The sequence below is a fragment of the Lissotriton vulgaris genome, chromosome 6 (assembly GCF_964263255.1).
Source record: "Lissotriton vulgaris chromosome 6, aLisVul1.2, whole genome shotgun sequence".
Classification (NCBI taxonomy): Eukaryota; Metazoa; Chordata; class Amphibia; order Caudata; family Salamandridae; genus Lissotriton; species Lissotriton vulgaris.
In genome coordinates this window covers 1077241633-1077269142 of record NC_141694.1, presented here as the reverse complement: position 1 = coordinate 1077269142, position 27510 = coordinate 1077241633, and the positions used below count along the sequence as shown (strand labels likewise).

The 27510-nt window shown below is 41.8% G+C and overlaps 1 protein-coding gene across 1 annotated transcript in view; it reads left to right on the top strand.

Moving 5' to 3' along the window:
• Positions 1-27510, top strand: part of CAPN9 (calpain 9) — a 301607-nt gene that overhangs the window by 78971 nt on the left and 195126 nt on the right. Inside the window, exons 5-6 of the mRNA XM_086927144.1 lie at positions 8588-8756; positions 24238-24321. Of these exons, the coding sequence (XP_086783270.1) occupies positions 8588-8756; positions 24238-24321 (253 nt within the window). The remainder of the gene's footprint in view (positions 1-8587; positions 8757-24237; positions 24322-27510) is intronic.

The following is a 27510-nucleotide window of genomic DNA, read 5'->3' as shown; positions in this document are numbered from 1 at the left end:
ATGAGCCTGGTGGAGGTGTTTTAAGTGTTCTGCAGTTTCTTGAGGAGTTTCTGGGTGATGCCGGTGCAGAGTGCATTTGCTCTACTTTATTTGTTTCTGCTGAGCCAAGCTGTCAGAGTACGGGGAATCCTGGGGCAGTATCATCGAGTTCCTTCATACATACGTTTGTGTTCTCAAGCTACATGTTTTCATGTAGCTTTTATGGTGTCTTCATCCATTTTGTGTAAGGCCAAAGATACTGAACAGCACAGCACACTGTATTCTGTACAACAAAAATGTGCCAACTAAGACTTTCATTGATCTGGAAAACTCCTTGTTTTTCATCTGTTTAGTTATGTAGGAGCAAATTTGGATAGTTAAGGGTAATATGCTGATTAAGGCTGCTGTTTTTGGAGCCTGCTGAGAAATGTTCTGGTTACACAGACGTTCTGTAATTTCAAACATATGCTGCATACAGACACTTTCCCCTGCACCCCTCCCTGCATCTTCCAGAGCTCTACTAGTTCCAGGCGCGAGTAGGTCACCCAGCCCAGTTCTTTTTTGCATTTAAATCAGATACTTGTGATTTGTGTGCTGAAGATCATTATAGTGTAGTTAGGGCCACTGGCTTTATGCGGCAGGGAAGCACCAAAATATGCCGCAGGGTTCACTAAATTATGGTCAAGAAAAGCATTGGTGTAACGAACTTGAGGGTGCCCCCCTAGAAAGTACATGCAGGGGCCCGCCAAGCTCCGGACCCAGTCCAGAGTTCTCAGGCCAAGGGTCTGCCAGTGACTGAGGGGACTTCCGGAGTGCGGGGGCAGGGCCTGCGGGGGCTTTTGCTATGCCTCTGACGAAAAAGCTAATTTTGCAGCTTAGATAGTGCAGCACATGCTATGATACGATATCTTCATTACTTTGTGATTTTTACTCCTGATAATACTGTTGAGAGAAATATTTCACCTCATTAGTACCTATTTAGTAACCAAATACCAAAGTAAGCGACTGAAAGATGTCCAGGTAACCTTCGTGAACGGGCCTTCCACTGAGCACAAAAACATGCTGCTAAGTTTTTTGTAACTTTTGATCCAGTTGAGCTAGAAACAATTTTTTTTTAAAATCTGCAGATTATGCAACATTTGATGGATTATGTAACACATGTGGCACATCTTTAATTATGCAAAATAAGCTACAGCAAAAGAATCGCATAATTCCAGCTGCCCTGGGTATAAACAAGACAACAGATGGCAGAATGCAAATAAAAACCTGGCCGATGAGCTACTCATGAGTAATTGGGAAACTTTAGAGCTCACAAAAAAATAATTTTTATGATAGAAACATCTGTTTACCATTGGACTTATGTAGAGCACTAGACAGAATCTACAATCCAAAACGAAACCTCATTTGAGTTGCTGTCAACATACCCACTGAAAAGGCACACCTTTTTCACTCTACTCTCCAGGCAACCTCCCCACAGCTATTACTCCTCTATGAGTCTAGTTGTAATCAGACTTCTCATCTGTTCAGAACAGTATTGAGAAGTGTGGCTCAATGGTTAGAGCGGCAGACCCTGATGCAGAGGTCTGGCCCGGGACCAGGGTTCAATTCCCGCCTCGGTGGGTCTTGGGCTCAATTTCCTCGGACCTGATAATTCTCGCCTCGGTGCCTAATTTAATCATGGGTCCCACGCTGCAACTCTGGGCAATAGCTTGCTTAATCTCCACAACGGCCCCAACAGTGCTAGGATGCCTGGCTTTCACCCTGGGGTGCCCATGAGTGGGCAATTCACAGGGAGAGGCCAGGAAGGGTTCCTCATTGGTATGCTTACAGCGCCTTGATGTCACGTCTGGGGTGATACGTGCGCTATACAAGCAACACTACATTTACATTTATTTAAGTTAGGTGAATATAAAACGGATATAAAGCAGGAGCAGATGAATTATATGCCCACGTAGGTCGAAGTAGCCAGCAGGGTTGGTTAAACTATGTGGCAAATTATGCAGCTTAATACAGCACATTTTATAGTATTATTTCACTAATTTGTCATTTTAACACACCTCGATACTCTCTAGGCAAATGTTTCACCTCATTAGTATTGATTTAATTTCTCAATGCAGCAATCTGCAACTAAAGGATGGCCATATAATATTAGCAAAGGGTCTGCCACAACACAGTCTTATGGGTGGTGTTTTTAGTCTCTTTTGATCCACTTGAGCAGCAAAAAATTTTTGTTGTTGAAATTAGCAAATAATGCAGCAGAATGCGGATTATGCGGCAAGTGTAATAAATCTGTAAAATAATCCCAGTGGCTTTGTATAAAATTAGCGAGCAGACATATCAAGACAAGGTAAAGACATCAACACACATTGCTTAAGCATTATGAGCTCAAGTCCAGCTAGAGAGGAGGTTCTAGTAAGCTCACAAATAAATTGGCAGACCGCTGCCCTGACATCCTTCACCATGCACTTTGATCCCATGGTGTGCTTGAGGGCTTACATTTAAAGGAACCACCTAAACAAAGTTGAGGGTTGGCGGCCCATTCCTGGTTTGACTTGAATATGGCAGACATCCAAAATATCACTAAAGCTACTAAGATTGTCCTGAGTCAAGCAAACATTAACTTCCTACGGTCATTGTTGCCTTTCTGATAGGATAGACAAGTACAAGCCTTCTCTATAGACGAGTGGAGAGATCAAGAAACAAGCATTTGAAAAACCAATAGGTCACACTGTTTGGCTGCCAATGCAGACCTATTGTCTTGGCCAGTGCTATTTGCCAGTGTTGCTCAGCATAAAAAGAAAGAAGTAAAAGCAATGATGCGTGCATGCAGATACAGCATGACTTGGCTACGATGTTTTTCTATTTACTGTTCTAATATGGTGGACGCAAATCTCAGAATGGTTAATAAAACTTAATTAATATTAATGTGCTTAAGAGCATTCTTACGAAAAGGGGAGGCCATGAAGCAAAGTACAGCTGAAGGCGTCTTAAAAATTATTTTTGAAAAGTGTTTTTTAATACCACAAACACCACAATAGGAGGGGATGAGTAGTATTGGATGAGCTGCTGCTGAGATGTCAATCCAGGGGAGACCTATAGGGAGTAATGACTGTGGGTGTAGGAGCAATGGTGGATCTTAAGGTGTGGAAGGAGAAGAATAAATTTAAAGCAATGAAAGCCAGGCAGGCAGAAGTGGGGGCAGAAATGGAGAAGCAGTGGATTGGGTGGAGGAGGAGAGTACAAAACACATGGCACAGGGCATTAATTTGAGGGAGAAGCAGCACATGAAGGTGAGAGCTAGAAACTCATGCATTCCAATTGAGTGCTGAAAGAAAAAGAAAACAATAATTTCTTGAATGTGAGAATTGGAATCATTCTAGACATCCGCTCAAAAGGATGGTGTATAAGCTAAGCTCCAGGGGCGGGTTAAGCACAAGAAGAGGGAGGGAAGCTATCAAATAAGTAGCAAGTAAATTAGATGGACAAGAAGGCCAACTGTTAGGCCTGGCATCATTGGTGTGATTCTCCCTTCCATTTTGACAGATTGCCTCCTCTGTTTCGATATGTTTTTGCTGGTTATTTGCTTTGGGCACTGTGCCACTGCTATTAAGTGCCACAGTGCAAGTGCTCCCTATGTTAAATTGATGTACTGATTGGGTTATTTGATTTACCTGTCAGCCGCTAGTACAGTGTACCATTTGTGCCCAGGGCTTGTAAATCAAATGCTACTGGTGGGCTTGCAGCACTGGTTGTGCCACCCACAGAAGCAGCTTGTAAAGTGTGTCTCAGGCCTGCCATTGCAAGGCCCGTGTGCAGTCTAGGACTGCCATGTCGACTTGGCAAGTGCACCCACTTGCCAGTCCCTAAACCTTCCCTTTGCTTCATATTAGCCACCCCTATGGTAGGCCCAATGGCAGGGTGCATTGTAAGTATGAGGTAGGACATGCTCTGATGTGTGTAGCATGTCCTAATAGTGAATTACAGCCATTTTCGTTTTTCACAATTGAAGGCTACCTGTTCTTCATAGGCTAGAATGGGCAGTTAGAATATTACATTCTTATAATCCTAACTGACTCGGGGGACATGGTAGAAATTCGAATTTAGTATGCCTGAATTCAGAATAATAAAATACATATTTTAGTAAAGTTGGTTTTAATGTTCTGTGTTTGAAAATACCACTTTTAGAAAGTAGGTATTTTCTTGCCTAACTGTCCAGGCCTGCCTCTGCTAGGTTTTGTATTCCTTGTCTGGGTTTGTGAGTGACAGGGCTAGGGGATTCCAGGAGACAGGCTGGGGCAGCCCAGTGGTGAATAGAGAGATCAGCATCTAGATGGAAGGGAGGAGTTGCACCTGGGACCTGAATAGGGCTGGGCCTTCCCTCTACAATGATGGCTCCACCTTCTGTGGCTTTCTGATGTCTCTGCCCTGCACTGTGAAAGGAAAGAAGGAATCTTGTCAACAAAGTGCTCCAGAGCTGTGCCTTCCCTCCCTTGTGCTGGCTCCACCTCCTTTGGGGTGAATGATGTCTCTGCCCTGCACAGTGAAAGGAATGAGAGAGTCATGTAAACAAAGTGCTCAGGAACTGGTTTGGACTAGGCAGAGCCCTTTCTGCCTTCAGAGAACAAAATATTTTGGGGTATAAATATTGGGACCCTGATCCCAAGAAATTAGATCACTTCTGGAACAAGCAACCTTTTGCCAAGGAGAAGAACCAAGGAAGCTGCAGGAGTTTTACTGCCCCTCTACCAGTGTGCTGTTTGCTGGGTTGGCCTGCAGTGGTTGCTTCATTGCCAAGGAAAGGAGAAGGAACTTTTTAAGGACTTTCATCATCTACAGAATATTCTCCAAGGGCTTGAACTGTGCTTGCCTCCTGCTGAAGTCTCAGGGACAAAAGACTTCATATCCAGCTCCCCTCTGAATTTCCTTGCTGGGAATTCTCAACTCCAGACATTTGCGTGTCGCTGGGAGCTGGAAGCGCAACGCATCGAGAGGAAGCGTGTCGCCGCCGCAGCTGAAATCGTTGCATCGCTGGAGAAGCAAGCCTTCGCCGCATTTCCCTGGAAGCGTGTGTTCATCGAAGCTGCCTGCTGTCACATCACTGGAGAAGCGTGACGCCATCGAGAGAGTCGCCATTGCAACACCGGAGAAGCGTGTCGCAGGGCCTGTCGCGGCTCCAAAGTACAGAGTCGTTGCAAGGCTGCCAGGGCTTCTACGCATTGTCGTCGCATTGCCGCATCAAGAGCGCCATTGTCTCTCATCACAACTGGATCATCGCATCGCATCAAGGCGCCATCTTGCGCACCGCAACGGGCCCGCAGGCCGAGAATTTACACATCATCTCCGCACCGGTAAGGATTACGACGCATCCCCAACTCTGCGCAAGCATTGAGGCACGACGCAACATCTCCCCCGGATCACGGAACCAACACATCTCCCCTTTTGCGAGCCTTTTGTTTACTTTGCGTTACGCATCCAGGTACTTTGTTGAGAACTTTGTCACATTTATCATCAACTTGAACTAAGTAACTTGGATCTTCTTTAAAACAATCTTAAGTGTAGTATTGTGGATTTTTGTCGTTTGTGGTCTTGTGTTTAAGTCTATATAAAGAATACTTATTTTTATAAAACCTGTGTTGTGTCCATCTGTAGTGTTTTCACTGTATTACTGTGTATATTCACAAATGCTTAACACACTGCCTCTGAGATAAGCCTGTCTTCTCGTGCCAAGCTGCCAAGGGGGTGAGCAGGGGATTATTAAGGAGTGTAATACCCTTATCCTGTCTTAGAAGTAAGGTTCCCTAGTTGGACAAGGGTGAATACCATTGCCAACCAGAGACCCCCAGATCTAACACCAACCAATGGTAATCAATAGCTTGCACTAAAGCCAGTGTAGTATTGAGAATGTTCGCTACATGTCTTCAGCAACAGACAGCTAAAATGCATCTGTAAGCGACAAATAAAAATGAGTGCAGTTCAATAAAACAATAGAATGAAACCTTACATCTATAATTTCATGTAGAAGCAGGGATTTAATAGCTGTAAATACCTGTGAAAATGGATAAAGACTGTCAGGCTGGTGGTAGCCTTGCAGCTCTTCTAGAAAGGTAACATTTCCAGCAGCATACAGATATAGGATAAAAAGCAATAAATACATTTCTGCACCTGCTGCAGATTAACCAATCCATCTAAGTAAATAAAGCAAACAAACCTTCCACAGATGAATGAATGAATGCAATTTCATTTGGAGCGCTCATACTGCTACCTATAGGGCTTCTTGGCTCTGAAAGTGAGCACTGACTGTGAGGAACGGTAGATGTTGAGTTATCGCAATTGAAACAACCTCGTTTTCAGCGTCTCCCTAAAACCACAGTGATCAAAGGTAGTTTGCATATGTAATTGAAGAGTGTTCCAGGTTTTGGCTGCAAGATAAGAGAAGCATCTGCTGGTGTGAAAAATGATCAGATGTACTCATGGGGGTCAAACGTATATCATGACTATCCAGAACAACAATATGAAAGTAGTACATATTATGTGCTCTAAGCTAATGCTATAAAAAAAATACGGTTTCACAAAAATAAAGAAACGTTTTTGAAAAAAGCAAAAACAGCAAGATATGTTCTAATTTAAGAGATACCAATCTCAAATGGGATTAGAACAATCGAAAGGATGGATAAAGCACTTATTTCTACTAAATCACTACCATTGTTTTTAGCTGAGTTATGACCTCATTGTCTTGTAAGTGCATTTATTTATTTATTGTACTAGGTCAATAGTGCTACCCAGCTTAGTGGCTTCGGCACATTATTCTAGTAAGACCTGTGAGTAGAAAATAATGTTGCCAATATTTCAGTTGACCCTATTTTACAATAAACATATTCAGGGCGAAGGTACAATAGGTATTAGGCATCAACAGATAGAAAGATTTGTTTCCAGTAAGAGTAGGGCTGCTCGACATGTCTTGCGCTGACACAAGAGTGGGTCTTAGCCAGGCCTTTAAGTGGGGTGGGTCCTGCCGGTGCTCAGCACCGGTAGTTCCTAAAAGCATCTGCTGAGACGAGTCCCTATCGGGCTCTGCATTTTTACCCTCACCCTCAGTTAACAGACCTTGTCCGACCACCACTGTCTCAATACCCTCCTTTCACTTGCTGCTCAGTAGCTATGGAAATGGCAAGGAAAGCAAACTACAGAAATCCAAGAGGGCTACTTGAGCCTTCTTTACATTCTCTGCCTGCTGACACCTTTATGACCCATGTGAGCATGCATTGCGCTGGCAGTCCCAGAGATACACAGGGCAAGCTGCTATCCATTGCTTCCCCTGATTGATGCCCCTGTGGTCGTGGTAAAAGGTCACCTGAACATGTTCATGGATATATGGCTTGTATCTTGCCATTTAGTTGGTTTGCTTCTGTTTACCAATACATCATGTTGTGTTGTATCAGCAAGAGTTAAATGAGACCTCTTGACAGCTAAAAGTGCTTTCTAGTCCTACCACCAGTATGGTATCCAATACCAGCCTATCCTCAAGAGAGAAACCAAACATCCACAAAGGAGGCCCCACATAACTACCTTAAGTCTCAAGAATTTGCTCTGCACCCCCTTCCACCTTATTAACATCTAATAAGAACTGTTAAAACATATGTACCTTCTGATTGTGCACCACCCGGAGTCACACGGGGTTCCAAGTTGCCGCTTTAAGACTTAATTTGAAAAATTCCTATATGAAATGCAGCAAGTCTAGTCTCCTTGCCTCTGTCTTCCTGCTCAGGTCTGGTAAAATCAAAGGTTGGTCAGATAAACAGTTTCAGGGGGGGATGGTATCTTGCTACAAGTTATCTCTGTGTGGTAAGCAGCTTCTGAATGATAAATAAAAGCAAGACACGTTTTAGTGAAACACTATTTTAGGTTCATCGTTCTTAATAATGCCTTAGGTATTGATATTAAAACCACAATTCAATATTTGATGTTCATTATATTTTAATTTTACTGAGCTACTATTGCAATGATCCACATTTTTAGACGATTGAGTCAATATTTTAGTGATGCCGGTCAGGATCTCTGTCTTGCTTCTAACTGGTGAGAACAGTGGTACCAAGAACCTGCATAAAAGGGGAAGGTTTCCTGCTCCTGAATTTGTAGTCTTCAGTTTAGAAATGTAAGGAAAGCAGATGTTTGATCCAGTGGCGTAACCCAAAATGATGGGGCCACCTGCTGAATGTGTCGAGGGGACCCTTAGTCTCCCATATTTCACATATGTGCATTGACCTTGTGCTGAATGGGGGCTCTCTGAAGAGTTTGGGGATCCCCTGCTTTGCAGGTGCCTGCGTTACGCCTCTGTCTTGATCAATGGAAAGCACATAGTACAGTCTTTAAATATGGTAAAAGTTGCCTGTTGAGGCAGTGGAGGTGGTAGGCGAACTTTAATGCTATGGAACATGTATAGGTATTCTGAGGGACCTGCAATTGTTTAAACTTATCATAACAGGTTCGACGGGGTATACTAAGACATCCAATTTGTGTTGTAGTGGGGTATGATGGAACCTTCTAGACTGAATATTATGCACATTGTCAATGATAGATGTTACATTTTACTTCTTTCTGTCTGTTCCAGGCTAAATGGGAGTTACGAAGCCCTGAAAGGCGGTAGCACAATAGAAGCAATGGAAGATTTCACTGGAGGAGTTTCTGAGACATATGATTTGAAGGCAGTTCCTTCAAATTTCTATGACATTTTAAGAAAAGCTATTCAAAGGGGCTCTATGTTGGGTTGCTCCATTGATGTAAGTAAATAACTAAGTAAGTTGATAGATATCATGAAAGGGCAAAAGCAAAATAGAACACAGGCTAAATTCTTGAATTTTTAATACATGCTGCAAGTTCTCTTTTTTAAGTTTTGGCATAGTTGTATTTTAGCACAACTAGAGAAAAACTATTGGAGTATATCTATGGGCAATTAAATATTCAACATATCCTTTGGTTGGCAAAGTAATGCTTCCATTGCAATGCAGGGGATGGTGATGCATTTATTGCGTGCACCTGTGGCGGATTCATATGTAAATGTAGCTTCAATGTCTTGGGGCTACAATACCCAATTACACAGGTGAAGCACAAATGGTAATAATGCTTATTGTCGGACAGCCACAACTGTGTTTAGCTGGAAATGGAACCGTTTTGGGGGAAGAGCTTGTAGTGTCTTTGTTTGAGCCACTTTGTATTGGGCAAGGGAGTGGGCAAGCAAATGGCACATGCACAAAAGTGTGCTTTCTGAATCAAAGAGTCAGACTTGCATATCCCTTTCTACCATGCATTTGTATATTTATATCTGCCTATAAAACATAGGTATATATTTCTTTCTGTAACTTCTCTTCACTGTAATTCAATACATTTATTTTATTTTCTTGTCAGATATTCAGTTCAATTTTCTAAAATTCATTGCCAGATTAACACTACCGATCTAGCGTTAAAAAATGCCTCCTCAACATCAGATCAACATTAGTTTATCAGGGTAGTGAATAAGTAACTGAGAGCACTCAATAACTGAGTTCTTAAATCATGGAAAATTTGTAGGATTTTATTACAAAAATCTTAAATTAACCACTATAGAAAAATGTAGAATATATGCCATGAATGCTAAGATACAGAGTACATAGTCAGAAGCCAGAACTATGTCCCCAGGAACAGCAAAACCCATAAGTGGAATATACCGCATCCCTAGAAGGAAATTAAAAATATGGTTCACCCCATAATCAAGGGGTTTTTATACTTATTTTATGAATAGTTAATAAGCAAAAACTGGAAATTCAGTATGGCATGACTAGTGTTAACACATTTTGGATGAGTCAGAAGTTATAATGTTATATAAAGCACATACAACTAGCCCACGTTTATGAAAGGCTCCAGCAGCTTCTGGATTGCTGCTGTCCAGAGATGCATGACACAATGTGAAACATTTTTCAAATAAATACACCAGTGTATTCTACCAGGCCCACATCGGAACTACTGTGGAGATGTCTTTAAATGTATATACCTTTGGAACACGTTGAAGGTTTCATTCACAATACATTTCACAATTCATGCACTCTAAGGAAAATAACCAATTGCATCACAGTGTCCTATGCTCTGGAAAGACTGTGAGGAGGAAAGACACACAAGGCGACATTGATTGGAAGGGGTAGTGAGCAGGAGCAAGATGAATAGAACACCAAATCAGCATCCATATTATTAAAAATGTTGTCCAGGTAAAATGGGCATAGCCAAACAACACTAATAAATACACTTCTAAATGTCTGATAAAAATTGTTTAAAGTGTAACATTATTATTTCATCATCATAACTAGATGCATCTAAAAATAATTAGTGTTTTAAAATGTATTTGACACCCAAAGTTGTGCATTTAAAAAAATCTTTAGCAAACCTTCCCCTGATTATTTTCTAATGACTAAAAATACATTAATAAAACTTTATTAATCAGTCACCAATTAATATACGTCGTCATTTTCTTCAGTTCTTTTCTCAGAATTGACCTCTGCCATTTTTGTCTTGTTGTAGACATACTGTTTAAGACTCTCCAATTCCATCTCTATTGACCTTTTCATTTTCTTCAGTCTATTTTCACCTTTACTTTTGTTTTTATACATACTAATCATAAACTCAGAAAATTTTAGCAAAAAAAACTGAATAATTGCACAAATCTTTATGATTACTATAGGCGTTAGTATTGCCTGTAATGCATTATCACCTAAATTACCTAACCATTCGCCTACGATAACAAAAACTCTTCAAGCCATCCAACAACAGCCTTATACTCAAACCACGAGTGACTAGGAGCAACAGTTTCAAACAGCATATTTATATCAGTCAACAGCATCTGAGAAATGTGTGTAAATGTGTGTATCTCTTCATAATATTTTACTGGATCCTCTCTAGATTTAGTGAAATTATTAGTATATGCATAGCCCATGCACAAATTCCCTCCATGAACTTCTCTCAAGGAAAACTCTAAAACTGCTTCGGGACTCATTTCCAAATCACTTGAGACAGCTCTCACCTTAGCTTCTGTCCCTTTCATTCTCTTTTTATGTGTTGTCCTTTTCTTTCATCTTTTTCAGTATTTCCTCAAATCACCCAAATCCCTTGTATTCTCAATTAAATCTTTTAATATGGGCTATCAATGTGATTAAAGCCATCTCTTTAATTTCATCATGTGTCAAATCCATTCTTTTATTTTGTTTCACATTTTTCTATCTTGCTGATGTCAAACTCTAATTCATCACCCAACTGATCTAATTTTTTAGGTTCTTCATTTGCACATCTGGCTGCTTCTCTAATCAGATATCTAATTTAATCAGCATTTTAAGTCAATAACCTATTTAAGTCAACAATTATCTGCACCCTTTCACCACATCCAATTTTTTAAATACCAATGTTAATTTCATTAGGAGCTTCTTCAGCTACAATTGTTCTTACAGGTGTGGAAGCTTGCATCTGTACACCCAAATTGTGTATCTCCACTTGTGGTAGTCACAGCAACCATCGCTGTCTGCATCAGTGCACTCGGTATGACTATAGTAGTAGTAGACTTCTGCACAACTGTACCACCATCTCCCCCAGCACCTGTATCAGGTCCTGAGTTAGTGTCACTTATCTTCACTGGTCTTACTATATATGGAGTAGATGTAGAATTCAAAGACTCATTAATAAAATTAGCCTGCTCATCAAAATCATTATTCTGCTTCTCTTTTTTATTTGTCTTTTTGAACACCACATCAGCATCCATATTATTAAAAATGTTTTCCTTGTAAACATGTGGCGCGACTGAACTACATTAATAAACAACTTTCTAAATCTCTGATAAAAATCATTCCAAGTGTAACATTAATAATTGATAATGTACGACTAAGTTCATCAAAAAATCATTAGAATTCAAAAAGTAAGTTGTCACCAATGATTGTGTATTAGAACTGTATCAAAGAAAATCTTCTCACAAAACAATTGTCAAACAAATATTTTTACATGTAATCTATGAATCACAGTTCTATCCGGCCTGGATTTCCACTAGAATGCTTGGGAACAAAGAGCTCCTAGCAATCAGAGGCAGGGCAAGAATTCATAGGTGTATACGGACGGTTCTGTCATAGAGAAAAGTGGTCACAACCAAAGAAAGGGAGCATAGAGGTGTGCAGAGACTTAGATCATGAGAAACAAAGAAGATGGCCTTCAGCTGTTACAAAAATGTAAACAACTATCTACAGTTTCTCATCTTGTCACGAAGATGTGAAAGGGAGGCATTTATTAGCATGAGCAAGTTACAGCTAGGCTAATTGAATCATTATTCCATAGGGGACCACCGGTGATTCAAAGCTATCTTTGGGACTGCTGTGATTGCATATGATTAAAGCAGTAATAGTGGTTCATTCAAATGACTTGAAATCTGTAATAGTTTTCTGAAATATTGTAAACCTTTCGGCACAAGCATAAAGTATGGTGTAGGTGTGGAGAAAAATAGAGATCCAGTCCCATTATAGCTGCAGAGTAAGGGTTTTTTTAATTGTGGGAGTAACTGTAAGTATGTTAGACTAGAGGAAAGCAGAAACTATGTGCAAAAGAAAGTAATGTCCAAAGGCCTGATTATGATCTCGCTAGGAAAGCCCTCCATACGACTCGGATCCAGAGGGCTTTCTGAGCGAAACGTGCTCCGGGAGTCCGAACGAGCGAGTACGAGGCAGCCGTATGCTTATGGACTCGGTTCACTCAGACTCTCATTGAACTCTATGGGAGCCTGTGTACAGACAGGTACACAGACCCCCAAATCAGAAAAGGTGTAGGTGGGGAAAAGCGTACACTCTGTGGCGGGCCCCACACACTGTGCATGCCTGGATAGGGGGGACGCATGGGCATGCCCTGGGTGAAAGGGGGCCTGCTACAGGCCCCCATGGTATGATTCCGACAGCCATTTCGTCTCGATGAGACCGAGGCGAAGCAGCTGACCACATCGTGCATTGTACACACTTGGTCGGCATGCGGCTCCATAGCATGGCACGATTCGGGTACGAACGAGTCGTGCAGACCGGTTTGGGTCGGAAACAATTCGGTCAACGCGAACAAGACCTTCCATCATAGTTGGTCGTTAGGACTTGTGTACAATTTGGTCTGAAACAAGGGCTACAAACCGGATCCAGAAAAGCCAAATCCGATTCGGAGGCCTTCCAAACGGCATCGCAATCAGGCCCCAAGTTGTTTTCATAGAAACAGAACATTGGTTAACTTGGCTCAATGTAGAATTACCTCATTCGAAGTAAGGGTCACTATTAAAACTTTCAGAAGCAGCTAGAAGTTTCTGTGGAGTCAGACACCTGAAATGAACACTCAGGTTTTATTCAAGGACCCAGGCCAGTTAGATCCAGAGGATCAGAGAGGGCTGATGTCAGGGCTAGTATCCATCTTTCTGTACATTTGTAAAGAACCCACCATTTTATGGAGACACCAAGATATTACAAGTCGATCAAGTGCAGATGCAAATGGTTTCCTTTAAGGTGAGCAGAATGCCTGTATCTTACCATTGCATTTCGTGTTGCCATGCACCATGGTTTTAACCAAGAGGCATGGGAATGTGTATTAATTTTGCTGTTTTGAATAGCAAAATGTTTTATGATCAGCAGTTTATATCGCAGGACAATAATGTTTAAATGTCTTCCTAAAAGCCAACATGTGCATAAGTCTTGAGGAAGAATATATTATATAGAGGGGAAGCCAAAAAAAAAAGAATATTAGGGTCCGTTTTACAGAAGTATCCTTTGTGTGACCTTCAGGGCACTTTGGTAATAGAGAAGGTGCCGCAAACCCTTGTGCTGCCTCTTCTGTAATACAGATAGCACAGACGCACATGTGGCGACAGAGCTATCATTAGAAGAAGTTCCCTCATTTGCATGGGAGTGTCGCCCCATGCAAATGAGGGAATCTCTTTACCTCTGTGCCCACGTGTACAGGGCCAGACTGTGAACCACAACCAGCCCTGGCAAAGTGCTCGGCCGCCCCCCCCCCCCCCCCCCCCCCCCCCCCCAACGCGGTGGGGTGGAGGTGCCGCCGAGCTCTTTGCCGGGGCCGGTTTTCAGCCGATTTTGGTACAGGGACGAATTTCGGCCCTGTAACAAAAATGGCCCCCAGGGTCCCAAAACCAGCCCCCACCCATGCGGTGCACTGGGTGAATTGCCCGGTGCCCGCTTTGGCCAGTCCTGCGCTGCACGTGTATTACTGATGTGGGTGCAGACCAAACTTGCCTTTTGGAGGCGGACTGAAAGTGCACCACTAAAGGTTTCCCTCTGGAGGTATAAAAGGGGGTCCCATGGATCCCCCAGAAATCGCAAACAGGTGTAGTCACTCACTGCACCCACCTGCAAGGGGATCTCTAATCCCTTTTAAAAGTACAGGCGGGTTGCCGTCTGCAGAGAGAGACACAGAGCAGCTTTTAAACAGCTGCTTTGTACTTCTCTTGAATGTGCCGCCCTGAAATCAGATCTGATTGCTTATAAAAATTTCTCCATCCCACCAGAATTACACCTATGGTTACAGTTAACAATTATGATGAGTCACACACGTTTGTGTGAAATAAGATCTATTCCACATGATCAGTATTTAACATCAATTTATTCAAACCATTCATTTGTCAGTTAACATATTGGTAACTATATACCACAAAATGTATCTACTGTTTGCGCAATTGGCTCTTTATATCTAACGTGTTTCAGCTACTTCTTGAAAGAAGTTTTTTTTCTATACGATATGTTTAAGCTACAGGCAGGCTATATTTAAAAAAATGATAAATCATATAGATAATCCGCATCTAATTATTCCACTACTAATCACAGACCGCATTACATATACACTGCATATTTGATGCTTGTAGTATTTGACTAAAATAAGTTTTTAATTAAGCTTTTTGTTATCGATGGTGCATTTTTAAAAGAAGCCTGGCATCGTCCTACAGAAAACATTGGTATTTTTGCACATTATCTTTTAGGCAGAAGTGGGAATAATATTTCCTTCACTCTAGTACCCCAGAACTAATCTTGGATCAGCTGAGCAAAATAATTGTGTATCATCAGTTGACTTACCAAAATTTCAGCTTTCTAAACTTTATACAAAAACAGCTTTCTTCTCAGATCACAGCCAGTGTAGTAGGGGTCTGGTTAGAAGTCTTCAGTTACTTCAGTAGTGAAAATACCAATAACAAGAATAAAGTAATTTGGTGAAATGTGTCAAAAAGGTAAATTCTCTCATGCTAAGATAATTGTTGACCAGTCCAGAAACTCCCAATATGTCTGCCAGTAACTAGATCCAGGAATTCAAGTCCATTTGGTAATGCAAAAGCCAGAAGGAAATTGAGGCTGATTTATGCTTAACACCTAAAGCACTGAACAAATGTAGGAATGTTCAGGATCTGCACTACAAAGACCAGATGATGGGGGTTCAGTACGGTCAATAACATCAGTATAAAGTTCAACAACCATCAGCATAAGTCATTCAGTCCAAACTGTACATTGTACTTCTGTAATTATGGAACATTTAAAGCTTTAGCAGCTTATCCTACATCAGTGATTATAAAGTTCCTTATAACAATAGGTGATATTCTGGAGTTTCACTTGAGTTAAAGTATATTTAATGTCGGCAATTAAGTTGTCAAATGTAGGGGACGGGATGCACACTTTCTTTTTGAAGTTAACCCAAACTTCTCGTGTTTTGCTGTCTGTGCGTGCAGACTGGTTACAGTGCAATGCCCAAAAAGCACTCATTGGTCAACCATCTTTGTAGTGGGGCGACATCTCACCCCAAACCAATCGCACATAAGAAACTTGGGAAATAGCATTTTCACTCCTCGTGTGGAATTTAAATAAGGTCAAGAATGAAAAAAATGAATAAAAGAAGAGAGGGCAAATATTGCAATGAAAAGGAGTACATGTATAAAGATGTCGCCTAGGATGGCCTCAGTAACGCAGTGCAATTGGTTTGGGGTGAGATGTCGCCCCACTACAAAGATGGTCGACAATTAAGTTGTGGCACAGCACAATAATTATTATAATTAGGCTTTCTTGTTTTCAGTTTCTATTTTTGGTAAATTCTGGTGGGGGTTTTCAGTGTTTTCAAGTTATTTTAATACCTTAAAAAAACAGTGGTTATCAGTGGTTACACATTTTCACTGCATTAAAAACAACAGAAACAGTGTTTTTCTGGTGTTTCTGGAACATTTTGCTTTTATAATTTTTTCTGCACTGATCGTGCATGGTAAATAGACAATGTATGTACAGTGTATAAGAGGTCCAAATACATTTTTGCAAATCAAACTTATTGCAGTACACCATACAATACTTCTTCAGCGAGTCTTTGGTCATGTGCGCTCGCTTTTTCCGTCCCATGTAAACTTTTAATTGTGAAAAGGCCCTCTCAACATTGGCACTTGAGTTGGGCAACTCCAAAACAGCCACTACACAATTTGCTAAGTCTGGCCACTGACATAGCTTTCCATGCCAATACTGGTGCACTTGAAGATTGCGATCCTCTGGGAGGTTCTGCAACATTTGCTTTAAACTGGGCGTGTCAGGGCCCGCTTTGCAGGATCCGGCTGATGAATATATGGCTCCACCTCCAGGTGTTACTAACACCCTGAATGTAAATCACAGGGTGTCCGAACCAGCAGGTCAATCAATCAATCAATCAAAGACATTTATAGAGCGCACTACATACCCGTAGGGTCTCAAGGCGCTGGGGGTGGGGGGGTGCCACTACTGCTCGAACAGCCAGGTCTTCAGCTTCTTCCTGAAGGAGAGGTGGTCTTGGGTCAGGCGCAGGTCGGTCGGGAGGGAGTTCCAGGTCTTGGCGGCCAGGTAGGAGAAGGACCTTCCTCCTGTAGTCGCTCTACGGATGCGGGGGACGGCGGCGAGGGCGTGGTTGGCTGATCGGAGGTGGCGTTTGGGAGCGTAGAAGTTGATTCGGCTGTTGAGGTAGCTCGGGCCTTGGTCGTGTAGGGCTTTGTGTGCGTGGGTGAGGAGGCGGAAGGTGATTCTTTTGTTGACGGGGAGCCAGTGTAGGTCTCTCAGATGTCCGGAGATGTGGCTGGTTCGTGGGATGTCGAGGATGAGTCTGGCTGAGGCGTTCTGGATCCGCTGGAGTCTCTTCTGGAGCTTGGCGGTGGTACCGGCGTAGAGGGCGTTGCCGTAGTCCAGTCGGCTAGTGACGAGGGCCTGGGTGACGGTCTTCCTGGTCTCGGTGGGGATCCACCAGAAGATCTTCCGTAGCATGCGTAGGATGTTGAAGCACGCCGAGGAGACGTTGTTGACTTGCCTGGTCATGGAGAGGGAGGAGTCCAGGATGAAGCCCAGGTTGCGTGCATGGTCTGTCGGTTTGGGTGCGGTGCCCAGGGCGGGAGGCCACCAGGAGTCGTCCCAGGCGGAGGGTGAAGAGCCCAGGATGAGGACTTCCATCTTGTCTGAGTTCAGTTTCAGGCGGCTGGTCGTCATCCACTCGGCTACCTCTTTCATCCCTTCGTGCAGGTTGGCTCTGGCGGCGGCGGGGTCGTTGGTCAGGGAGAGGATCAGCTGGGTGTCGTCGGCGTAGGAGATTATGCTGAGGTTGTGTTGGCGTGCGATGGCCGCCAAGGGGCTCATGTAGACGTTGAAGAGGGTGGGGCTCAGCGAGGATCCTTGAGGGACGCCGCAGATGACTTCGGTGGCCTCTGACTTGTATGGTGGTAGGCGGACTCTCTGTGTTCTTCCGTCGAGGAAGGAGATGATCCATTCCAGCGCCTTGTCCTGGATTCCGATGTTGCTGAGGCGCTGTACTAGGGTGCGGTGGCAGACAGTGTCGAATGCCGCGGAGAGGTCTAGGAGGATGAGGGCCGCTGTTTCTCCGTTGTCCATCAGGGCTCGGATGTCATCGGTGGCGGCGATGAGGGTGGTCTCGGTGCTGTGGTTGGCTCGGAAGCCAGACTGTGAGGGGTCGAGGGATCCATTCGTCTCGAGGAAGGCGGCCATCTGCTTGTTGACGGTCTTTTCGATGACTTTGGCTGGAAACGGGAGGAGCGAGATGGGGCGGTAATTCTTGAGTTCGGTGGGGTCCGCTGTGGGTTTCTTGAGTAGAGCGCTGAGTTCGGCGTGCTTCCAGCTCTCAGGGAAGGTGGCGGTGTCGAAGGATGTGTTGATGATGTCTCGTAGGTGGGGTGCGATGACAGCGTCGGCCTTGTTGAAGACGTGGTGAGGGCAGGGGTCGGTCGGCGATCCGGAGTGGATCCCAGGTGAGGGAGAAAAGATGACAAGAAAGACCGGGGAAGGGAAGGGGTCAGCAGGGACAAGGGTTCTGAAACGACAAAACACAGGACAAAGATAAATACTAGGCAACAGCCAACCCTACACTCAATAATTCTCGCTAGAACTCCTATACCTTAGTAAGCTGTAAATAGTCTTCCAGCATTAACAAATAAGTCCCAGTTCACACTCCTGTAAAGAAATCCACACGTTATAATATATCCTGGCAGCACCATGAAACATAAATGAATCCTTTATGCCTAATCACACACCATGTTATGAGGAGATGAACTTATAAATGACCCCTTTAACTTATAATCCAGTATGAGTTCCATGTACTTCTGTTTTCCCCAGTCCAGAAAGACCTAATGAGTTAGAGATAACTCTCTCGAAGCACTCAAAAAAGGTATCACCAATACTTATAATGCAGTGTTGAGAATTGTTCCCCTAAAATTCATAAAAGGCAGCATGAGGTGGCGTCCACTCCAATGCTCCTCTAGATAGCTATCCGCCAGAGAAACGCAAGAAAATGGCAGCATGGAGTTGAGACCACCCCTATGCTCCGCGTAACCAATATGCTTTATAAAACCACAAACGTCGATCCGGCAGCGGGAAGTTTCGACCACCTCACCGCTCCAGACCTGAAAAACAACAACACACGGAACACCACGACGCTCCGTTGTTACTCCTTACTGAATCCGTTGGACTCCAACGCTGGAGCTTCCGGGGCAGCGCGCAGCCTCGGCCACAACGCTCCTAAGCAAACAAACAATAGACAAATCCCAGCTCGCATCAGCCGATACGAGAGCTCAAAAGTACCAAGATCTCAGGCGCAGGAAAATATCGCGAGCTACGGCTCCCAGCGATATGACCACAACCAGTACCGCTCTGATCCCTTGGCTCCGTCACCGCTTTGCTCCGTGACAGAAGCAGCTGCTTCTGCAACGACGAAGGCTGGAACTATCCACCGAAAACAAAGACGGACTCAGGATTATGCGCACCATCGTCCGGGCGCTTCCCATCAAATACTTCCTACTGCAAAGGCTCATGGGAGTTGTAGTCTAGGCAGGCGCGGTGACGAAAACCTCACAGGGCACTTACACCCTCAGTTATTGAAGCGGTCAAAAATTAAGCAGCACTTTTAAAACTATGGAGAAAATTCCCCTTTACGGAATGGATCTAGAACTTGTACAGAGTACCACAGTGAGGTTTCATTGACTTCAAATGCAATGGATGGTTTAATTTACATAGCTGAATCACTGGAAATACAAACAATATTACTCCAAGCTTTGTTGAACTTCGAAAGAACCATTTTGCAGCAGCATTTCAAGTGACACTGCGTTTCATGTTTTCCAAAAGTCTGGAATCATGTTTTCACCACTATCCAAGATGCTTTGTGATAACACTCTTTTCACGTATATTTTTCACTATACCTTGCATTAAAAGTTTAAAACCTGAGGTGTTGGCAATTCACCTACTATCAATACTGACTCACTAGAAACTGGGGCTGATGTATCAAGGGTTTTACCCATTCTCTGTGGTTAAATGCGATGGCACATATTGGGAAAGATTCTTATGAAACCAGCCTTTTAACCTATCAGTGCAAGAATCAAAAGCAGCCAAAATATCAAATATAATTTTGATATTTCCTGATTCTCTGCAGTTTATAAACCAATTTAAAAAGACCTAAAACATTCTTCTAAACCCTGCATATTTAGACCAAAGACCACAAAACTGAAAAAAGCAAAAGGAAGAAGAAACAATATTTTTGTGACATCCATAAAAAACAAAACTTAAGCAGAATAATGTTATCCCAGTCTTTCTTGCTCCTTGCTTGCAGAGCAAAGTTACATTGTATTGGCCCCTTCAGGAAGATAAAAATGACTTCTTCACTCTCCTTTTCCTTTCTTTGAATGACATTTAGTTTGTTGTTGTGCAGGTGTTTTTTCAGTGTTTATATATTTACACTGGTGAGGGCTATTTCCCTTTGGGTGGGGTTTCATCAGTTATTATAGGTTTAAACCTAAAACCGGACAGCCTAATTATAATGTACGGTTGAGCCTTTAGGGGTATTATCTGTCGAAGTTGCATGCAGTTGCTTCTCATCCTTTTTAAAATGGTTCTTCTTTTTATAATATCGGGTGATTTAACTGCAAACGTTCATTTCCTATAAAAAGCCACAAACAAAATGTATATCAACATAGATATTTGATTATCGGGATCATACAACTACTTAATTATTACCATGCAACTTTTCCTAAAATTGAGTTTCTTTCTCAGAAAGCAATACATATTCACCAAGTTTAGATACATCCTGACTCCTTTTAAATATGCTTACTTGCCTTTCAAAAGCCAAATGGCTGTGACCAGATTATAAAGACTCTAACTCGAGTAAAAAGTAAAAAGGTATCAAACAAAAACCCTACTCGCTGTCTGGGGGCAGTCGGCAGGGTCCACTGAAAATAAATAAGAGGACAAACTGGTGGGTGTTGGGAATGGGAAAAACTTTTTAAAAAATTGTTCAGGAGAGAGATTTCAGAAAACATCGGTCTCCAGATTTTAAAGAATTATCCTGCCCCAAGAGACTCAGATAGCTACATTTTCTAGGGAGCATTAAACTAGAACTCTGTTATAAAACGATCTGAGAGCCAACTACCAACTAATACACCATGTGTGAGCTATATAAAAATCACAATGTGCACCCTGCTAGACTGTAAAAAGAAATTAAATAAGGAAGTAAGGCCAGGGTGGGGAGGGGATACAAATGGGAGAGTTTAGGGGGGAGTTGGGTGGAAGGGCAGCAAGGGACGGGAGTTTCTTTTTTGCAGTTCTCTATGTTTGTTGTTATGAAAATACATATAAAAAAGTAGTTAAACCAGTTGTGCTGGAACAGTTTGTAGAGTGGGTGTGCTGCCATGACTGAAATCACAGGGCTTGTGAAAAATCCAAAAGGCATACAGAGAACAAGTGTAGCAAATGAGCCACGCCTATTCAGAAAGAGAGTGTTAAGGGTGTGGTCTGCTGTAGCCAATGGTGAGTTTTGGAACATTCTATCTCAAATATAATATTAAAGTATGGTGTGGTAGTGCACTGCCGTTTACAGACAGCACATTTTCCATTGAAATGAATCAGGCTTCATTCAGCAAATGTTTATCCTTTGCACAAAACTAATATGAGAATCTGATTTGTTTTGGTCCTATTCAAATTGTAGCTTTCTTCACAATTCTGGATTATCAAAACATGTGCTTCATTTGTGCTTTCCTAACTGCTGGTATATTTTGAGACATTTGTACAATTCATTTAAATGTGTTGTGTTAGGAAAAAAAGTAACATCCTACAGCCTTTCCAGTTACAGCTCCTGTACCCCAGCAAGATTGTCACATTGCAATCAGAGAAAGAAAAGTAACCATCAATCTCCTTATTTAAAGAATAAGCAGCAATGTGTCAGAAGACATAGCCTGACATTTGAACTCTGTCTTGTTATGCACAGCAAATATGGCAAGATAGAAAATGTACAGGCGTATTTATTTCCCATCTACCTTCTGAAATCGAGCCAGGTTAATTAGAGGGTGCTGCAGCACCCTGGATCCCTACCTCCAGCACCAGTGATTTAAACTGAGTAAAAACTCTAATTCAGCAACTGAAATTAAATTGTGGGTGTACTTTGAAAAGCTTGTGCATTGTATGAGTAAATTCCTTTTGATATTTCCTTATAAAGTTTGTATCTAATGGGCAGATTTTGTGTTTTTGGAACATAAGGAAGGCTAGGATGTATAAAAAACATAATTTTCAGGCAGAAACCTTCATGATCTGATTTAAAGAATGAAGATCTGTAGAAATTTCTGCTCACAAATCTCTTTTATAAATGCAAAACAAATTTGCCAGTTGGGAGCATGTTAATATTACTGAGTTTAGGATTAGGGTCGAGACATACTGCATTTCATTTTCGGCCCACAAGAAGTTGGTGAACAACTGCAAAGCTGTAGGTTAATGGGCATTCTCATACCTCTTGCAAGTAATTTCCCCAAAACCCTCCTGAGAAGGAGAGGATTTAAGGAACAATCTCACCTTTAATAGAGCGGGAAAGAGGTGTATCTAAAGATAAAATATCTTCCCTGTGAAGAAGATAAAACGCTTAAAACTTAATTGTGCAAATGCCCCAGATGGCATGCTTTGTTTCCGTATATATTGAAAATTGAAGTACTCCTGGGGCCGTATTACGGTAGGCTGCACATTTTCCTGGTTAGCGCCGGGCGCACCTTTCAAAAGGTGTGGCATTATAGTGAATGAGCTGCCCCCGGGGGGCCATGCATTCAAGTGAAAAAAGGAGTGGCTACTTTGAAGCCGATCCGTGTTTCACTGTGCTGGTGGCAACCCGCCTACACTTTGAAGGGATTAGAGATCTCCTTGCAGGTAGGTGCAATGAGTGACTGCACACGTCTGTAAGGGGATGTCTTGGAGGGTCCACCGGACTTCCTTTCCCTTCTCCTGAGGGCTGCTATCAGGGGACACAATGACAGTGGGCCGCCTTTTAGGTGGCACACTGTCAGTGCGCCTCCTGACAGATTCTTTGCCTCTGCACCTGTGTCTGTAATATGGTGCATGCACAATGGCAAAGAGATTCCTTAATTTGCATGGGGCCACACCCCCATGCAAATGGGGGAATGCCCTCGAATGATAGCGCTGGCTCTTTATGTACACCCGCGCTATTGGTATCACAGAAGGGGCTACACAAGTGCCTGCGGCACCTTCTGTAATGCGAAAGTGCCGCGGGGGCATGCAAAGCGGGTGCGAAAGCTCGTTGTGCCCACGGGGCACACCGGTATTACAGCCCCTCGGGAATCTAAAACTATCTTAGAGTTGCTTCTAAGAATCTATGTGAATCCCATAAAATAAATCTTTTTGGAATGCAGCATTAAACTATTGAATTAAATGTCAGCCTTTAGACAAAAAACATCTTCATTGAGAATCAAGCGCCAGGGAGAGAGAGCAATAAAGTTTTTTTCTATTTAGCTTGTTATTTATGCCCCCATTCTTATTATGGTGACACATCTCAAGGAGCCTTTGTGCTCTTTCTATGCAGTCTGGTTTATCTACATGGAATTCATCATTGAAAGAGAAGTTGTGGGAAGGACAGTGCACATTACACTGACTCTCTGCTCCATACTTCATTTGTTTATTATTCAGTTACAACATGATCAGACAGGTGACCCCGAGAGACAGTCTAATGTTTCATTTTGTCCTGGCTATTTGCCTGAAAGATGCGATTTATAAAATATATTTAATAATTCTGACTAATCATCTGTATATTTGTTGTTCAAATTGTGAGTAAACGAGTGTTTAATATGTCACAAAAAGAAAATGTATGGGCCCAAAGTATTTCTCAGCAGCCCGCTGCCGTATGTTGGGGTTTCTCACCAAGGTGGTCTAGACTTGATTCCACGTCCTGCCTCTCCTTCCAGCACCCTACACTCTGAGTGTTATTAAGTTACTTCTACGTTTTTTTTTAGCTCTGCTTTTTCCCATTGCCACTGATTTCCTATTTTTCTCTCCCTCTTTCTTTCTTCCTTTACTGGCAACCACTGGTACAAATGAAACACAGATTAATACAGTTTTTCAATTTGCGTATATTATTTCCATACATATAGTTCTGCCTGGGGAACTATTTATGTTTATTAGGACAACATGCGCTTGTTGATAATATAAACTATCAGCTCTTTGAGTATTTGTGATCTTTACATATTCTATGCATTCTCTCTCTCTATACCTGCCCAGTTGAGTATACATTATAATTCTGCCTATACATTTCCATTTTTATCATACTTCCTAAGTACCAGTATGTACTTCATCTTTCACTCTCAGTGCTTATTTGTGTGCTCACAATGCTTCAAAATCTAGGCAATCGCTTAATACATGGCTGTAAATGTAGAGATCATTTATTCAAATATTTAAATTACTGTATCCTCAGATCACAAGTGCAGCTGAAACGGAAGCGAAAACTCCGCAAGGCCTTGTTAAAGGTCATGCATACTCCATTACAGGAGTAGATGAGGTATGTTCCAACATCTTATTCATAAATGAATCAATGTGTCTACCGACAAATCATGAAAGTGAAGCCTAATATTGAATTTGATTAGATATATGGAATTCCACGTCACCCATAGACTGGATTTACGTAATTGATTTATGCTAGAGAGAGTTTGTTTTCTTTACTGTGAATATGTTCTTAAAGTTGTGTGACTGAGAAAGATGCCGCTATATATATATGTTGACATATTTCGAAACGTTCTTAATAAGTGTTCCCAGCCTCTACTGACCACGGCCAGTATGTTCACAAGTTTGAAACCTGTGAAACCAAAGTTGCCTTTCATATTTCATGCCTCTCATTTATAATTCCCAATCCATTGACTGGGGAATTTGTAAAAGTTGCCCTTTACCAGTTTATTGGACCAACCTGACAGCTACAAAATATCAACAGTTCCTTAAAGGGATCTGGTTCAATAAAAAAAGTCCTAATTTTTGGAAAACTGCAGTGAGAGCAGACAGTGGTCCCATGGACCACTGACTACTACCCCTGAAGCAGCCAGACTGATTTTCAAAGGGAAGAGGTCCCGTTTGGACCGTTTGCAGATCAGTTTGGAAAGAGTTAATGAATCACCAAATCTGGTTGGTACATCAGAAAAAGTGATCTAAGAGTCGCAAAACTTGTAATTCTGGGTTTGCAACCACCAAGTCACTATAAATAAGATCCTAAAATTCAACTTGAAAGCATAATATCATCATTCATGGAATTGTTTAGAATTTGCAAACTTTCATCAGACACTCACCCCCAATTTGTTATAGCTGTGCATAAACGTACACAGTCAGAGAACTAAGAGATAAGCTTTACTCAGGTTATAACACTCATTCCCAAAGTTGATTTAAATACCTCTCTTGTTGAAAAATGCTCAATAATCTTTTTAATGAACGCAAATTGCAAAGTTGTGGTTATTGACGTCAGAATAAAAAAATTTCTGCCCTAAAAACTACCACCATATTTAAAAGCCCTTACCGAAAAATTATTGACCTATTATATGTCTTGGATGCTGAAAACGAGTTTGATAGATAAAAAAACATTTTTATGACGGTACTGAAGTGCCATGGGATACCATTGGTCATTGATAATTAGTCCATGTTGAATTAGATCACATTTTGTTTAATCAGTCAAAGACAATGCATGTGTTAATAGGATAGACTGAATAGAGGTATACATCAAGGTTGTCTACTCACACCTCCCTCTTTTACATACCAGCCCAGGAACAGGAATGTCAAAGTAGAATCTTGAAGATTTTGTATTGATCAAGTTCTCTTTCAACCACATTTGATACCAATTCCTAAGACAATCTGCTAGGCAAAGCAAGAAATCAATACATATCATAAGAATTATTCTCTAAATATCAGAAATCAAAATCTGAACCTATGCTAACGTTATTTCGTTTTTTTCCATCCATGCAAACTCCAAACTGGAGATAATGTGAGTAAAATGATACTCATGTCTCAGGCTATTAATTTAGTTGAGATTTAAAAGGAAGGCTGTTTTTGCATCAAGTCCAATATCCCTGATATGGCCCTGTCTTGGAATCTCTGGGCAGTTCAGTTAAATCTTTAAGTAATCACTGTACAATACATGTAACTTTCCACATAATGGCGAACCAAAGGCTTGTTTTAGACAGTAGTAAAAGCAAGATCCGCCAATGGTCTCCCCTTCACTTATTCTGTTATAGTACGCGGTACAAAACAAATGTGCTATCGTTGTCTTCATAGTTTTTTTTAGCCACGATTCTCCAAGCCTTCACCATCGCATTTACAAAGATGTTAATAGATAATCAGTCACATTTCGATAGGCAGCTAAACACCCCCGAATTTCACTCAAATGCTTCAGAATGCTAAAACCCCAACACTAAGGGCAAGTTAAATTTCCCAAGCTATACAAACTGCAAAAAAACAGTCAGTTGAAAAAACGGATTATAATGCTTTCATCACAAACATACATATTTAGATTACACCATTGCCAGGAAACGGAACAGCGAAAATACAATGGAGAATAATTGAGTAAACCTAAAGTTTTCAAGGACAAGAGAAGAAATGAGGCCACACAATATATATCTACATTAGTGTGGCACTGTATTTAGCATTTGTTGAAGGCATGACCCCAGGAAGAGGTAAATTCACTCTTCCTACAGGAAATGTAATGAAGCAGAAGCTTCAAATGGCTATCAGTTTTCCAATGCTTCCAATAGGTTTGTGCATCTTTGCTTAGACTGTAGCTTGATGGCCTTTATGGTCATGAACAGTCTGTCTTATTGTATAGAAATGAGACAAAGACAGGTTAGGACAACTCACAGTGCACAAACAGGCAGAGCCTGAAAATTTATAAAAGAGTCACACAGTAATGGTTAAAAAGCATATTGGAAGGCTAATATTGGAATGCAGGCCTGTGAATAAAGCTGCCATTATAGACAAGCTAATAAGAGAGATATTAACATTACATAGCCATCGAGTCCGCAGGAGAACTGATGGACCTTTGATGTCTAAATATCACTTTGTAGTTTTGGATTGATCTGGTTTCAGCTCGTGGTAAAAGTCAGCAAAGTGTTGCTTCTTTTTCTGAGGAAATGCATGGAGGGCAATGTGGCCTAGGTGACTTGAAGCAAACCCAGATGTCAGTCATATGAGAGGGTGAGTATCAGGGGTAGATTCTTAATCAAGAACACCAACACTGCCAGTTCAATGAGGCTCTCCTGCTGTCTCACCCTGATCCTCCATCCAAATCCTAGATTCAGTCACATGGCTGCCACTTCTATTCAACCATTAAAAAATGACAGGACCACAAGGAAAATTTGTAAGGCACAGGGAAGACGAAGGGACATCAGGGCTAGGTCTACTACTCTTGCATGGAGGGAACAAGCGCAATGTTCTGGTGGATCCGAGTACTGTCTGGTATGCTCAGAAAATCATTGGTCATAAATGAAAGATTGAATAACAATGATGTAGGAGTCTGAAGGTCTGATTTACCATGAGTACTTCCTGGGGGAAGGCGAGGAAACAGGGCCATTAACATAATGGAAGTTCACAGTGGAGAGAATCGCTGACATAATATCAGAATCAACAATATCATGTAACAGAAATGTTGTGAAAAAAATATCGATTTCCTATCTTTATAATGGTAAATACAAAAATATATTTAAAAAAATATTGTTTC